The 15,490-nt window shown below is 44.7% G+C and overlaps 1 protein-coding gene across 1 annotated transcript in view; it reads right to left on the bottom strand.

Moving 5' to 3' along the window:
• Nucleotides 1-15,490, bottom strand: part of CSMD3 (CUB and Sushi multiple domains 3) — a 1,283,181-nt gene that overhangs the window by 465,839 nt on the left and 801,852 nt on the right. The window contains 1 exon segment of the mRNA XM_068130918.2: nt 8,048-8,236. Coding sequence (XP_067987019.2) covers nt 8,048-8,236 — 189 coding nt within the window.

The following is a 15,490-nucleotide window of genomic DNA, read 5'->3' as shown; positions in this document are numbered from 1 at the left end:
CACCATGCAAGTCAATTCACACACTTCAAACACAATTCCATCTGTCTCAATACACAACTCCTGGTTATTCCCAACCAATTCCTCATTTGCTCAATACAATCCTCACACACACAGTGATTCTCAACCAATTCCTCATTTGCTCAATACAATCCTCACACACACAGCATCATCTAGCTGACTACTTCCCCTAAAACTCGTGCTTCCCCGTCTTCCCATTAAACTAAGCACACCCTCATCATTATCAACCTGCTAATCTCTCTCCGTCCCCTCTACCTGTACAAATGTCTCTACTTAAATCTCGTCCTCTACAGTCAGCTAAATCCCTAACAATTATCCTAGCCCGCCCTCGGCTGGCTTCGGTGTCCCTTGGAGGTAACCATCGCTGGTCCCTCCATGTGCATGTCACTGCCAACCCCCTAATCTAATGCTCATGAGCCCAGAAGTGAGGAATGGCGAAACCACCACTCCCCCACGCAGGGTACCATTCGCCAACACTATGGCTAATCGTCCGCTACACTGGAGCCTCTCGGTGCGGAAATACATCGCCGTCACAGCAGGGCTTCGAAAAGCCGAGCGATGCAGGCGGGTGGTTTGTCTCCTGTAGGTTGGGTCCGTCCGGCATTTTCGATTCAGGGGAGGAGGCTTGGTTGGGCAAAGGTTCAGAGCTCAATCCCGACGCGAGGCGTTGCGGTCCCACGCACGATGGCCCAACCGCCCACGATCGGAGCACCGCAGCCGCCAGGGGCGCGGCTCTGATCTCTCCTTCCTCCCCTTGAACCGTGCCGATGGCCTTTCCCACCAAGGCACGGCACCGACCATCCAGGGTGGGGCCCGGCACGAACCGTGCACACCGGTCCTTGTGAGACCGCCGCGGCACCGATCCCCGCCGCACACAAAGCACACCACGCACCGAGGGCTCGCGTCGGCTATACGTCACGCTAAACGCTACCCCGGTCTGCATCGATGCTCGAGCCGCGTTCTCACACCTCGCGACCCATTCCACTCTCACACACCGAGGCACCCCATACACTCAATTACTGCACTCTCCTGTGCACACTCTTCTCTTACACACTCAGGTGTACACCACCCAGGTGCACTCACGCCGTTCGCACACTCCATTATCACACTCCCTTGCGCACACTCTGGCGCACTCATACCACTCACACACTCCGTTAAACACTCGGTAACACAATCGCCCATCACACACCCTCGCGCACACTCTTTCGTTACGTACTCCGTAACGTCCACGGGTGTGCACTTCCCTGGTACACACCCAATCATGCGCTCTGGTATGCATTCTCCCTCACTCTCCTCGGCCATCGCACACTCTAACACACTCTTCTTCGACGCACTCTTCCCACTCACATTCCGTCATACACTCGCGCTCCGGTGCACACGTCTTTTGCACACGCGCGCCAGTCACCCTCACACATCGCACCACGGACCTTCCATGAGCGCCCGGGTTCCGTCTCGATCCCAAGCACGCCAAAACCCTTTTCCCGCCAAACACATTCCCGCTCACCTTAGGGACCTTCCTCTCCGGCAACGGCACCTGCAAACCTTCCATTTGGTCAACAAGCACGACATCATGATGCAAACACGGACTTTGAGGACATTCCATTTCTTCCCTCGATTCATTTTCTATCTCTGCCGTCTCTTCGGCCCCAATTGTTTCTGCAATTTCTACGATTTCCTCGACGACCGCCGGCGCGTATAAAATTTTTCTGTCCAATTCGGCGGCCGTCGGCTTTTCCACACCCCGAGTCGCGATTTCCATCCCCTCGGTCCATGTAGCCATGCTCTGCTCTACCTCGCTCTCCCCGCATTCCTCGCACCGCGTTACCTCGTTGCGTCCCTTTGCGACCTCCTCACCCAGCTTGCGCCTTATGTCCTTCCCTGCTTCTTTTATCTCCTTTTTTGACGCCACCCTCATTTCTCCCAATTGATTCTTTTGGATGTCCATTTTGCTTTCCAGCCCCTTTTTCACCTCTTCCAATTCCCGGGTGGATTTGTCCCCCATTTCTTTCAATTGGTCACCCATTTTTTTTCATGTCCCGGTGGATTTGTCACTCTGGGTTTCCATTTTGCCCCCCATTTCTTTCAAATTATTCTCTTGGACGTCCATTTTGCCATTCAGTCGATCCCCCTCCATTTTTATGGATGCCTGTATTTGCGCCATAAATAATTGCGTGTACCTTGGCACCGCGGGCTCGGCTTCTGCCGCCATGTGCGAGGCACCGCCATTTTCTACCCCTGCTGCCACACCCTTTTCAACTTCCATTACTACCAACTGTCCCTCTCAGTCCTGGGTCATTAATTTTACCTTATCTACCACCACCGGCATTCGACCGCTTTGGCTAGCCATGGTACGAATACAATTTTGGATTTTAAAAACTAAATTTTGGTCGGTCGTAATTTGGAGCCAATTCGTCCAAAAAAATTTGGTAGGGTTCCAAATTCCACTCCCCGACACCAATTGTTACGCCAAATATGTATAATTGGTGTCCAAAATTTTTTCTAAAATTTTTTTGTCCCAGGTTACAAATCCCCACTCCTGACTACCAATTGTTACGGTTCTCTACGCCGGCCTTCTTCCCCTTATCAAGGGGGGATTAATCCCCTTGTCTTTACTGGGCCTGGCAGAACCGAGACTTATTACGTCCCTCCCGGACACACGTGGCGTAGGGTTTCGGGACTACTTTTCGCTCCTACCTAAGTACCCGCGCCACCCTGGGAGCGAAGAAACAAGCCTCGCACGAACCACGTATGATGATAGTACGGCGAGCGGATTGCGTACACGTGGCCCGCGCAGTTTTAGATAGTGGAACCCGATTGGAGCGATCTTATTTGTGCGACGCTTAGTCAAATGAGGAAACCACAGGAACAATTGAATCAGAAAGAAAGAACAAGGGTTTCATTATTCCCACACGTATATACAGTTCAAGGACGAAGAGACACAGATAGCCTTAAACAGTCTCAACTTATCCCTTGGACAACGGGCCCGTCTCACACACACACAGGGGATTGCAGATGGGCAGGTGTTCCCCACGCGTCGATGTCATCGTCCAGAGACGGCCTCCGTCCGGCTCTCCACGAACCCCGGCACGTTCCGCGAAGATGGTGGCAGGCGAAGGCAGGGACTCGTAGCGCGTCTCTCGAACAAAGCAGATGTTGGGGCGGACGGTAGAGGGCGGACTTTAGCGCGGCTGGCGGTTACTCAGCCTCGTTCACTCGCGCGGCTGAAATGCGCTATATTCGTTATCAGCGCATCTGGCTGCACCCGCATATATGTAGCGACCAACTCCTCTTCTTCAATACACATGGTGCTAAAATTGTTCCTTATTGTGAAAAAATGAAATGTGCCAAAGATGGTTTCTATACGACTTTATTTACTACTGTCACACATGGGTTGAAAATTACAATGTTTCAGTATCGACACACAAAATTGTTTTTAATAAACTAACACTCAGATGTAATCCCAAATCAGTAAGAATGTATGACAATCATCATAAACACACAGAGTAAGAGTCCTCCAGACCATTGATTCCTCATTAATAAGTTCTGTGGTAAATTATTTCCTCCTTATCTTCTTTGCGTCGGGGAACTGATGGCGATGCCACTCAACAACTTGCAACAGGTACTGGCGCTGCTGTTCATCCTTTGTCAAGACTTGATTGTAGTCCTGCATTAATGCTACACCACGTTCTGCAAAGTCGTTGACAGTGGCCATACCGCGCAAGACTTGCTGTGATGACTGAAATGATGGGTCATCGGCCCACTCATCAGGGTCCTTTTCTAGGAAGTCAGTATTGACTTTGAATGCAGTAAAAATTCGCAGTGAGGCAGAAGTAACAAAATCTGCAACAGTCTTGGCAGCGATGGTTTCTTTTGCTGTAAGATCCACATGTACCCGTGGTTGAGGATTCTCTTGGCATTCTTCTTTAAGAGCAGCTACTATCATTCGCTTGACATCAAGCTCAACACTATCGTCAAACAGAGCAAGTCCTGCCAGTTCTTCGCTGAGGTACCACAAGTGATTGGAAAGCTTTTTGCTGGTGGCTTCGGCAATCACTGAATCAGGATGGAAAATGAGTGCTTTTAAGAGAGATAGGTCTCCAGCGGGAGCACCAATGGCAAATGGAGCGCTGAACCAGGCTTTGGTATACACTGCTCCAACAAATGCTGTAAAACGCTTTATGCCAGTGAGTTCCTTTGGGGTCAGTCGAAACTGATCACGGAACAAGTAGATCTTGATTCCATAAATCACACGGGCCATCCATCTTGCCCGATGCATGGCTCCTGGCTGCATGAACCTGAATCCTCTTGGAGGACGCTCACCTAACAGAATAATAGTCAACTCAAGAAGTTCACGGTAGTCATCTCGTAGTTGGCCCGATTCCAGTTTCTGGATGTAGAATGAAACGACATCTTCTTTGCAACTTAAAAATACATCTGAAACTACAGAGTCCAGGTCATCAGGCATCATTGGCTTAAACTTGCTTTGGTCAATGGAATTCCAGTTTGACTGGAAACGCTTGAAGACAGCTATCTCAGGTCCTTTTGATGGACCAAGAAATGGTTTGAATGCTGCCATTGCTGCCTCTACCACTAGTTCCAGAATGTGATGCCGGCATGCAAAATGTAATAGTGGTCGTCCAAGCTTTTGCTGCAAAATAGTGCACGCACCAAGTGCTGCTGGCTGTCGTGTCAAAGCTCATACCTGCCACCATGTCTTGCAAATGCCATTCTTCGAGGCATTGCATAACAGCAGCAGCTGTTGCTAGTCCAGTTCCTGCTGGCAGCTTTGGCACACCCAGAAGCTTTCCAGTTCCTTGTGGGTCACTGACAATGACAGGAAGGCGATCAACTTTTTTAGTCCCATCGTCTGGAAGGAGCTTGCCATCCCAATGAACCACCAGACTTGTGTTTAGAGCATAGGATGCCTGGATGTCACCTGCAATTGTCTTCCATTGGATCTGCCTGGATTTCCTGATCGATGTGCGGTTGATGGCCAACTCTGAAGGGTCGTGTCCCAGAGCAGAGGCTGCTGCTGACAAGATGTGAACAGCTGATCGATCGCTAACCTTGGTGCGGTCGAGAGCTGCTGTTAGGTCCGGTGTAACAATGCTACTTGCACGCTTTCGGCTCTGCCTCTTTGAAGCAGATAGAACAGCAGAGTCGTCATGATCACTGGCTTCAGCACTGCTGTCTGTTGATGATGCTAGCTCAAGAGTCTCCTCTCGGGCTGCTTGCTTCTCTTTTTCATGCTGCTCTCTTTCAGTCAACACCTTGTCGCGCTGATGTGTCCGCTCCTCTTTTCCTGCTAGCACCTTGTCAACACCAACCATAAAGCCCTGTCGACCTGGCTCCCGTTGTGCCTGAAGGAATTCACGGTCCTCTGGTATTTTGATCAGATCAAGGACATCAACATGAGCAATGTCAAATAAGTCACGTAAACCGGTTTGAAACTGCTCTTCTTTCTTTATCTGAGGGACAGATCGCCGGCTCTTTCCTTTCAGGATGGATCTGTATTGTTCTACTTTTCTCTCTAGTTTTGCAATGATATTCCGCTCATCTGCAGTGGGGATCCGTGCTTTCTCCCAGAAGCATAATGTCTCATGAACAACAGTTGTTGCGGCACTGCTTATGTCCAATTTCTCAGCATGATGTAGCTTAAAGTATCGCTGCAGAATCTCTTGCCAAGATGGGAGCCGAGTTTCTGGTAGTTTTTCAATATGGCAGCCTATCAGCCACACATGGTTCTTTTTTCTGGTTGCTCTTCTTGAAGTACTTGCACTCGCCATCAAAACTGAAACAAACCGAAATAATTTCTGTATAGTGCTGATTAGCAGATTAGCAGGAGCCATGTGACAGTGGTAAAAGTTTTCAAGATGAAATGAAATTTTACCCAATTTGTTCTCTCTACAGGTGCAATAAAAAAATGGAAAAGCACTTTAGAAAAGTTAATGTTTACATTTGAGGAACACCCTAATATATATATATATATATATATATATATATATATATATATATATATATATATATATATATATATATATATATATATATATATATACAGGGCCGGCGTGACCATTAGGCCAACTAGGCAGCCGCCGAGGGCGCAGACATCAAAGGGGCGCATTATTGAACCATAAAAGGGTCACAGTTTTATACAAATTATTGTTTTAAGAAAAAACATAATAAAAGGAAAATATAATATTTCATTGTTCATAATAGTGTAAGTGATTAATTTTGAGCATGTACGCTTCGTGGCATACGTCACATCCTGTTTGAAACAGACATAGCCTGCTCCCATGTGCCTTCTCCCATACGTCATATCCGGCATGTTCAAAACGCTGCCGCCATTATTTTAGTCGTTGGGCGCATGGATTGATCATCGTCAGGAAAACGGAAGAATTAATAAATCGACGTTGGCAATTTTTTTTGGGGGGTGGGGGGGGGGGGGAGATGCAAGTAGCTGGCCTAGCCTAGGGCGCAAAATAGTCTGGCGCCGGCCCTGTGTGTATATATATATATAAGTACTCTAATGATTGTTTTTACCTGTTTTTACAATAAAAATTCCACTTCTGCAACCTTGAACTGCCCTCGTATATCTTGAAAGTCGACAAGGAGAAGTGAAACATCTCTGACCCATCGACTATTCCACTGTTCTTCTCGTTCCCCCACTCAACACCCACATGGGAGAGCTGTGTATTACCACGGGGAATGGGGTCACTTCCACGAGTCGAGATGAAACGGTCGCCTCCGCTCGCCGAAGGATGTGAGTGCAGCGTAGCGCTTGTAGCACATTAAAGTTGAAACAGTAAGCACAGCAAGCTACCCTGGTCTGGGATAGCACACTCTGTGCAACATCTGCAGAAGTTATATTTCGTCTTGCTGTGCCCATATACCGAATCCATAACTTCATTAAACTTCCTTTTTTCCCATCACATCCACTTCACTGATTGTGCATGTAGAGTCGATGCACATCATTGATTCCTTTCCCTCTAAATTTAGCTGCCTTAAGTTTCTGCCCAGTTTACAGAGCATTGCATTTTTTTCTTCCTTCATATATGAGGTACTCACTTTCTCCCTTTACCCTAATCTCCTCACAACCTCCTTTCTCTCTCTTCTACCTTTCTCTTCCTCTATAAACTCTTAATTTTATCATCTCTCCATTCCACTTCCCTCCATTCAGTGAACATTTATTTTTACTTATACCCTCGGTTCTCCTTTCCTTATATGAATGATCGTTTTAAGGCCATTTTTCACCGCTAGAGCGGGGTCAGCCTTGCGGGCCCCATGATAATCATGGTTCCCTGTTTGAGGCAATTTCTCATTTCCTTATCTATACACAATATGTAGATGCCTCAGTTTCACATCAGAGTAACAAAATCAATTAAAATCAATTTCAAATAAATAAAAAAATCAATTTCAAATTAAAAAAAAAAAAAACTTAAAACAATCTATTTCAAATTAAAAAAAAATTTTCATCTATTTCAAATTAGAATGCTTCCAGTGAAAAAATAAATCCAGGAATGCGAAAAGGAAAGCAAATCATTGTCCTTGAATTTTAAACATGTGAATAAAAAGTTCTAAGCATGAGATTTAATAATCCAAGACAAGCTGAAAAGGTATAAAAGGGTGTATAAATAAATAAATAAATAAATAAATAAATAAATAATAAGTATCTTTTTCCCTACACCTACAGATTGAAAATTCTAAAACATTAGTATGTGTTGTACTATTTTATCTCTTTCTTAGAACAATTTGAACACCCCTTGTGGGGGTGATAGGGGGAGATTGGTGGTGGTTGTTGGGGTGTATGTGGGGGGCAGTGGGACTGGGTGTGAGCCAAAGATTCATAATAAAGAAAAATGATTTGTAAGTGCTGTTCGAAAATGAGGTTTTAAGCTATTAAGCTCACCAGAGACATTACTATTGCAGATATGACAGCCCACCATATAAACCGGAGATGTATTCAGCATGTAGTTTCTGCTCAATATATGTGCTGACAGGGGGTAGAATGAAATGTGTTGCTACGTACCCACACACCTGGGCAGGGGGTTGTTCCAAAGGCGGCGAGCCCCCCCCAGGCACAGCAGTTGCCGAGCCCCCTCCAGGCGGTAGCCAGGAAAACAGGAGAATGCAAGCGCTGCGCCCACCACCATACTGGACCCGTCACGCCGCCCAAACAACGGGCTGCCAGGATCCTCACACGCCTCCAAAGCATACTCTAAAAACAAGGGGGCATGCTAAAATGATGTCTACGGTCTGATAAACAATTCCTGCTTTCTTAAATGATACCTTTATTTATTCCCTGAGTTTGGCTATCTCTGAGGCACCTTTAGAATAAAATATGCTTGTTGTCCACAAACACGATTTTACCCTCTATGCCAAAAAACAAGCCAATGTGCTGGTAAAATTAACTTGATTTCAAAAATACTTTGCATTTTAAATCTCGAAACTTCGAGATGAGATGCCGAATGCAAGATATTATCTGACAGACGAGATGTATTCATGACACCATCAGATTATTTGATGGTTAGATATTTGTACTCAAAATAAAAGCATATTCTTTGTTTTCAGTGGTCAAAGCCTTTTTTGTACTGCTTGACAATCCTCAACACAATGAGCAATCCAAAAACTGAGGAACCATCAGTATTTATATATTAATTGCCATTGTCAGGGCTGTGCAGGCTCAAGGCCTTTTGCACCACATGTGGCTTGCTGGTTTCTAAACGATTCACAAAGCCTCCTCAAGTCTCACTCTGGTGCCTCTATATAGCCATTCATTGCACTCTGGCTCTGTGATAATTGCACACTGTGATTGAATAACCCACTCCTTGTCCATCTTTGATGGACTAGGATATAATCGTCAACCCAGTGAGAACATAGAAAACAAGTCAGGAGACGACGATGGTTTACGAGCGAGCGGTATTCAATGACAAAGGACGAACGATAACCGAAACAGGCCCGGACTGGGGTGTCGGGGGCCCACGTGGCAGGTGTCGGCCCCCGACATGCGGTGTACATGCCTATTTACAAAGGGCCCCAATGCGCTGCGGGTGCAGGCCTTTAAGAGCCAGCTGTACGTAAATGTGTGTGGTGCTGGCCTGAAAATGTCAAAACGAAGGTTACTGACCTTGAAATGATAGAAAATAATGTATAATCAGTTATGACGTTAGTTAGCTGCACAATACCGAAAATTCGGTTCGATTCCGACAACTTTGAAAATTTGACTTTTGTGACCTTGAAATGTCAAACCGAAGATTACTGACCTTGAAATGAGATAGAAAATGATGTATAATCAGTTATGAGGTTAGTTAGCTACACAATACCGAAAATTCGGTTAGATTCCGACAACTTTGAAAATTTGACCTTTGTGACCTTCAAAGGTCAAAGGTCGAAGATTATTGAAATTTGTTGGAAAACTTGTATTTCATGATGTATGTGATAATATAAAAACATGTACGACATTTCACCCTATCAGGAAGTGAACAATGTAATAAAACCATCAAAAATCGACTTTTCTAAATTTCGTGACCTTGTGACCTTGACCCTGGGGCGAAAATGAAAAATCGAGCTCTGTGGGGCTAGACACATGACATTGGCCTAACCAAATACCGAAACCCCTGTCAGATTCCACCAACTCCCTCGGAGAAGATGTAGCTTGAACTCGATTACCCCCTAAAAAGACATATTTTGGGGGCGTGGCTCCGCCCACAATGGGTGCAATTCGCCCACTCTAGGCAGGACACAACTAGATCATGATATCAACCTCCCACCCAAGTTTCATCAAGATCTGATGATATCATCGGGTAGTTATGCTGCGGACAGACACACACACACACACACACACACACACACACACAGACAGACGTGTGTCTGTATATATAGTGGTCACTCTGTTTTGGTCACCCATGACGAATATAGTGGTCACTCTGTTTGATAACTCGTGAACCAATAAATGGAAAAGACCTGTAATGATGTACATCGGAAAAATACTACAACGACAAGGATGACTACTACTACTACTACTACTACTACAACTACAACTACTACTACTACAACTACTGCTACTACTACTACTACTACTACAACTACAACTACTACTACTACAACTACAACTACGCCATGCCATGCCACGCCATTTTGTTGCTCCTCGAGCTGTGCCACTATTCGACATTTCCTCCTCATCCTCCTCATCCTTCTCTGTTTTCGTTTATATCTTTCTTTTGTTTTGGTTATCTGGACCAAGTTGGTTCATTTTGTACACTGCTTCTTTCCTATGCCATCTCCAGGCGCTGCATAACGTCATTGCCGGGCAACGAAGGGGGCTCGGCAATGACACACGCTGAAAAAGAGTACTCAGTTTTCACTCTGGTTGTTTGTTTGTTTGTTGTACACCGCTCCTTTCCTTTGCCATCTCCAGGCGTTGCATAACGTCATTGCCGGGCACCGAAGGGGGCCCAGCAATGACGCACGCTGAAAGGGAGTACTCAGTTTTCACTCCGGTTGTTTGTTTGTTTGATTTTGTTTGTTTGTTTGATTGTTTGTTTGATTGTTTGTTTGATCGTTTGTTTGTTTGTTTGTTTGATTGTTTGTTTGTCCGGGCGAGATCTCATCCATCCTTTGAGCGAGGAAGCTCAAATTTCGCCACAATATTGAGGAAGTGCTTTGACAAAAACGATATTTTTTGTTTTTTGATTAATCAATTAATTGATTCGTTATTTAATTATTATCGATTAATTAAGCACACATTTATTTCCTTTCTCATCTGGACAATATCTCAGGTACCTTTTGGGCTAGGAAGCTGATATTTGTAGACGACAATGACCAAGTGATTTGGCTTTAAAAGCTAATTTTGATTTGTTGATTAATCAATTAATCGATTAGTTATTTAATTATTAGTTTAATGACTTCATTAATATATTTTTTTTAAGTTACAGATTTGGATGAAACGGTGGTGGTTTAGGTATTCTATTATTAGCCAATTGATAAATTATTTAATTATTTTATGATTTGCTCGGAAAGTTTTAGGTGGTAAAATGGATTAATAGCATGCGGGGTTCAGGGTTGCGGTAGGACCTCAATTCTCTCTATGTATAGTGCCATCTAGTAGGAGGTGGTATTACAAATCATATTAAAATACGGCAATTCCCGGGGGAATGAACCCATCCAAAATTCAAGGGGAACAAGCGTTACGCCTAGGTCCCCCGTCGGGGAAGTGATGTGAGTTGACAAAGTGGAAGACGCAGAAAACATGCTATGATATGATATTTCGCTCACAAGGTTCAGACATACATGGAGGCGGCCATCTTGGATTTTGACGTGGCAACCCAATTTTCAATAGCGTTCTTCCTTATGCCTAGATACACCCACACACCAGATTAGAAGTTGGTACTTCGCTTATTTTTCAAGATATTCCGCTCACAAGGTTCAGACATACATGGCTGCGGCCATCTTGGATTTTGACGTGGCGACCCAATTTTCGATAGCGTTCTTCCTTATGCGTAGATACACCCACACACCAGATTAGAAGTTAGTAGTTCGTTTATTTTTCAAGATATTTCGCTCACAAGGTTCATATATATATATGGTGGCGGCCATCTTGGATTTTGACGTGGCGACCCAATTTTCAATAGGGTTCTTCCTTATGCCTAGATACACCCACACACCAGATTAGAAGTTGGTACTTCGCTTATTTTTCAAGATATTCCGCTCACAAGGTTCAGACATACATGGCATCAGACATACATGGCGGTGGCCATCTTGGATTTTGACGTGGGTTGCACCCACACACCAAATTCGAATGCGGTCCTTCGCTTACGCACGCACGCACGGATGGACGGACACACGGACGGAGGGGAAAACCATAGCCCCCCTTTCGCTCCGCGGTGCGACGGGGGACAATTAACGCGTCTGTGAGAAGAGGTTATTCGCTAGCAATAAAAATAAAGAATTGTGCTTTCAAAAAAAGGTAATGTTTCGAAATTTGGGTACATGGAGTCGAGGCTCATGGAGGAGCTAGAACACAAAACTCACCAGGATGTAGCAGAATAAAGGAGCAATTAAAAAGAGGAGGGGGTGGGATACATCAACAGCAGAGAAGAGGGACAAGATATAGGGAGACTAGGAGGAATAGAGGACATGGGAAAGAACAAGAGCTAGGGCAGGATGACACGGGGTGAACGAATGACGGATACAGCCGCAAACTCTCAACAACAGAAATGGAAGAAAAACCTGGAAATCCAGAAAGAGATGGCTTGGAGAGTGTTAATAGGGGTAGAGAGGATCATGGTGGTGGATGGGGGATGACCTGAGATTATTGGGAACAGCTGCCTCAAAGCCCTCGAGGGAAGAGTGAGATTGAAGAGACAGAGGAAGTTGGTTCCACAGGTTGGGAAAAAAGAGGAACGATTGAGTGGAGGTGAGCAATGATTCTGGATTTTGGGAGTTTCACCAGAAGAGGTTAACTGGGAGACTATGGATAAACATGTATAAACCCTGTGGGTTTGGGGTGGGGTGGGGGAGGAGTGGGGAGGAGAAATTTTGATTGATTCCTCTGCTGACGGCAGAAAGACCGAGAACGGCGCTCAGTAAAGAGCATACCTCTGCCTGGTTGGCCATATCACTCAATGGTGAAGAATCACTTAAATAATTCTAGTAGCCGGATCCGAATCCGGATCTTCACCAAAATCTAATCATTTCGTCCTGGTCACATATGCTACATCTCTGTGTCACATATGCATTAAATTTCGTCCGAATCCGTCCACAACCTTTTGAGATATTTTGTTCACAAACAAACGGACAAACAGACAGACAGGGGTGAAAACATAACCTCCATCAACATTTGGTGGTGGAGGTAACAATTATGTCACAAGATGGCGCTGCCAGCACCAAAAGTTGTAATACTTGCTCCAATATCACTGGCTATGATTGTGTGAAGTCAAAGACCAGTGTTGTCTCATGTCTCTGTCTGCATGTGTACATGATTTATGTAATAGTTCCTCCATGACGCTGACCCTGTGAAAATAAAAGCATTTCATTTATATGAAATTAATGCTATAATTGCCTTTTACGCTACTTTTAGTACAAAACATGGCTAATAGCCATTAATATATCTCAGGTTTTACAAAACATATTTTGCAAACAATTTACACCTTGTGATTGGCAACTAGGCATTTTGCACTCAGAGTGTAGTTAAAAACTGGAGTGAAAAAAAAACTGCAACATATTCATGACTATATTATGGAGTACAATAGTATGTAGCGATGTGTGTGTGTGTGTGAGTGTATGTATGTATGTGAATATATATATTAATATATATATAAATATATATAAACTAAACATCAAAATAAACTTATCACTTTCATTTTTTGAAATGTGCAGCTTCACAAACACATTTCTTCAATTGTAATGGCTGATTATGTAACAGGAACTTCACTTCAAATCACCTGGTTGATCAACAATGGCATGCTTCAGTGGTTCTGTATAGGGATCCTTCCCTTTAAATAATAACCCTCATAATGAAATCCTTCAGTTCTCGTGGTGAGACATTCATTTACTGCTGTCTATAGTCACTCTAGAGGCTTCTGACAGGGAAAACAACATGAAAATTCAGATGCCACGCCTGACATCTGAACAACGTTTAAGGGTAATTGGGATGCTTGAGGCTGGTATAAGCCAAGGAACAATTGCCCAACGTCTTGGTTGCTCACAGCCTGCAATTTCCAACCTGGCCAGGCATTACAGTGAAACTGTAACTGTGAATGATGGCCCACGAAGAGGACGACCACGGGCAACCACCCCAAACCAAGACTGCTGGATTGTGCTGCAGCATCTTCGTGATAGTTTCCGCCCTGTGACGCAAACAGCTGCAGTGACAAAATGTCGCCACAACAACCGCATCAGAGTCTCGACTGTGCGGAGGCCCTTGAGAGGCCGGGTCTGGTGGCAAGTCATCCTTGCAAAGGTCCAGTGTTGAACGCAGTGCATCGGCGGAACAAACTAAGATGGTGTCTGCAGCATCGTTGCTGGGCACAGCAACAGTGGAGAGCAGTCTTGTTCAGCGATGAGTCCAGATTTTGCCTCCATGCTGCTGATGGGCATCAACGGGTATGGCGCAGAGGTGGGGAAAGGTATGCATCATGCTGTATTCACCAGATTAATCGTTGGGGAGGACCCAGTGTGATGGTATGGGCCGGCATTTCCACCCGTTTCAGGACACCTCTGGTCATCATCGAAGGCAATCTCACTAGTCAGCGTGATGTCAATGACGTTTTGAGACCTCATTTGCTGACATTTCTCCAGGCTCATCCTGACATCGCATTTTCCAGCAGGACAACGCTCGACCACATGCTGCTCGCCTGACCACCAACTCCCTCCAGGAAAAGAGTGTTGAAGTGATGCCTTGGATGCCTTATTCCCCTGACCTCAATCCCATTGAGCATTTATGGGATGAGCTTGGTCGACGTCTTGCAATGAGGAGATCAACGGCTGTCAATCAGCAAATGCTCATTCAAGGCTTCCAGGAGGAGTGGAACAGACTTCCCCAGGACCGCTTCAGATTCATGGTACAGAGCATGCTTCGGAGGTGTACAGCCAGCACCACAGCTCAGGGAGGACACACACAATATTGAGGACTGCTGTCATTCTGTCATTGACTGTTAGGAGTGTTGTGTCCATTCCTGTGTTTGACTTTGTTTTGACTCTATTCAAGTGCGTGCCTTTGTGTTGCAGTGCTGTGACTTTTGTTGCACCGTCCCTTGTGATGTTCATGCTTTTTGTTTTTTTGTGATTGAGGCAACCTCTTGTTTATTGACATGTGTTTAGTAGAGATAGCTGAACTTTACCTCTGTGTTCAAATATTTTTCATTTTTGCGTGGAGGATTTCAATGAGTGTCCTTCTAAAGATTTGATAAGTGATAAGTTTATTTTGATGTTGAGTATATATATATATATACAGACTTGGCATTTAATATGGAATCTTTTTTTTGTGGGGGTGAACTTACTTTTCAAGATGTCTTAGAACCAAAAGTTCATTGGAATTATCTTGAAATTATTCTAGATTTTGTTAATGTGACCTTTAAAAGAAACAAAAACAACATTTGACATTTCGAAACAAATAAATTGATCCTTGAAAGTGATGTAAACTGATATCGAACTCAATTCATGGACAGTACTGTGTTAAACTTCTGTACGTTTTCCAGAAGTATCTCTTATTTTTTAACAAAAACAAAACTTAAATTACGACTGGGATTTCGGACAGTAAAATTACAGTTCAGTACTTCGTGTAACCCCCACGAGCATTCAGGAGAGCACTACACGTTGAGGCATGCTGTTCACGAGATTTGCCAAGGTTTGGACAGGAATCGCTTGCCATGCAGTGACAATAGCCTGCTGCAATTCACGCACAGAGGTCGGCTGCTGGTCCAAGTGGTCCATTTGACGCGGTAATTCTGCCCACAAGTTCTCTATCGGATTC

This window comes from Myxine glutinosa, chromosome 11, assembly GCF_964187855.1.
Source record: "Myxine glutinosa chromosome 11, kmMyxGlut1.1, whole genome shotgun sequence".
NCBI classification, from domain to species: Eukaryota; Metazoa; Chordata; class Myxini; order Myxiniformes; family Myxinidae; genus Myxine; species Myxine glutinosa.
The sequence above is the reverse complement of the archived record's forward strand: the minus strand, read 5'-3'. Positions and strand labels throughout refer to the sequence as shown.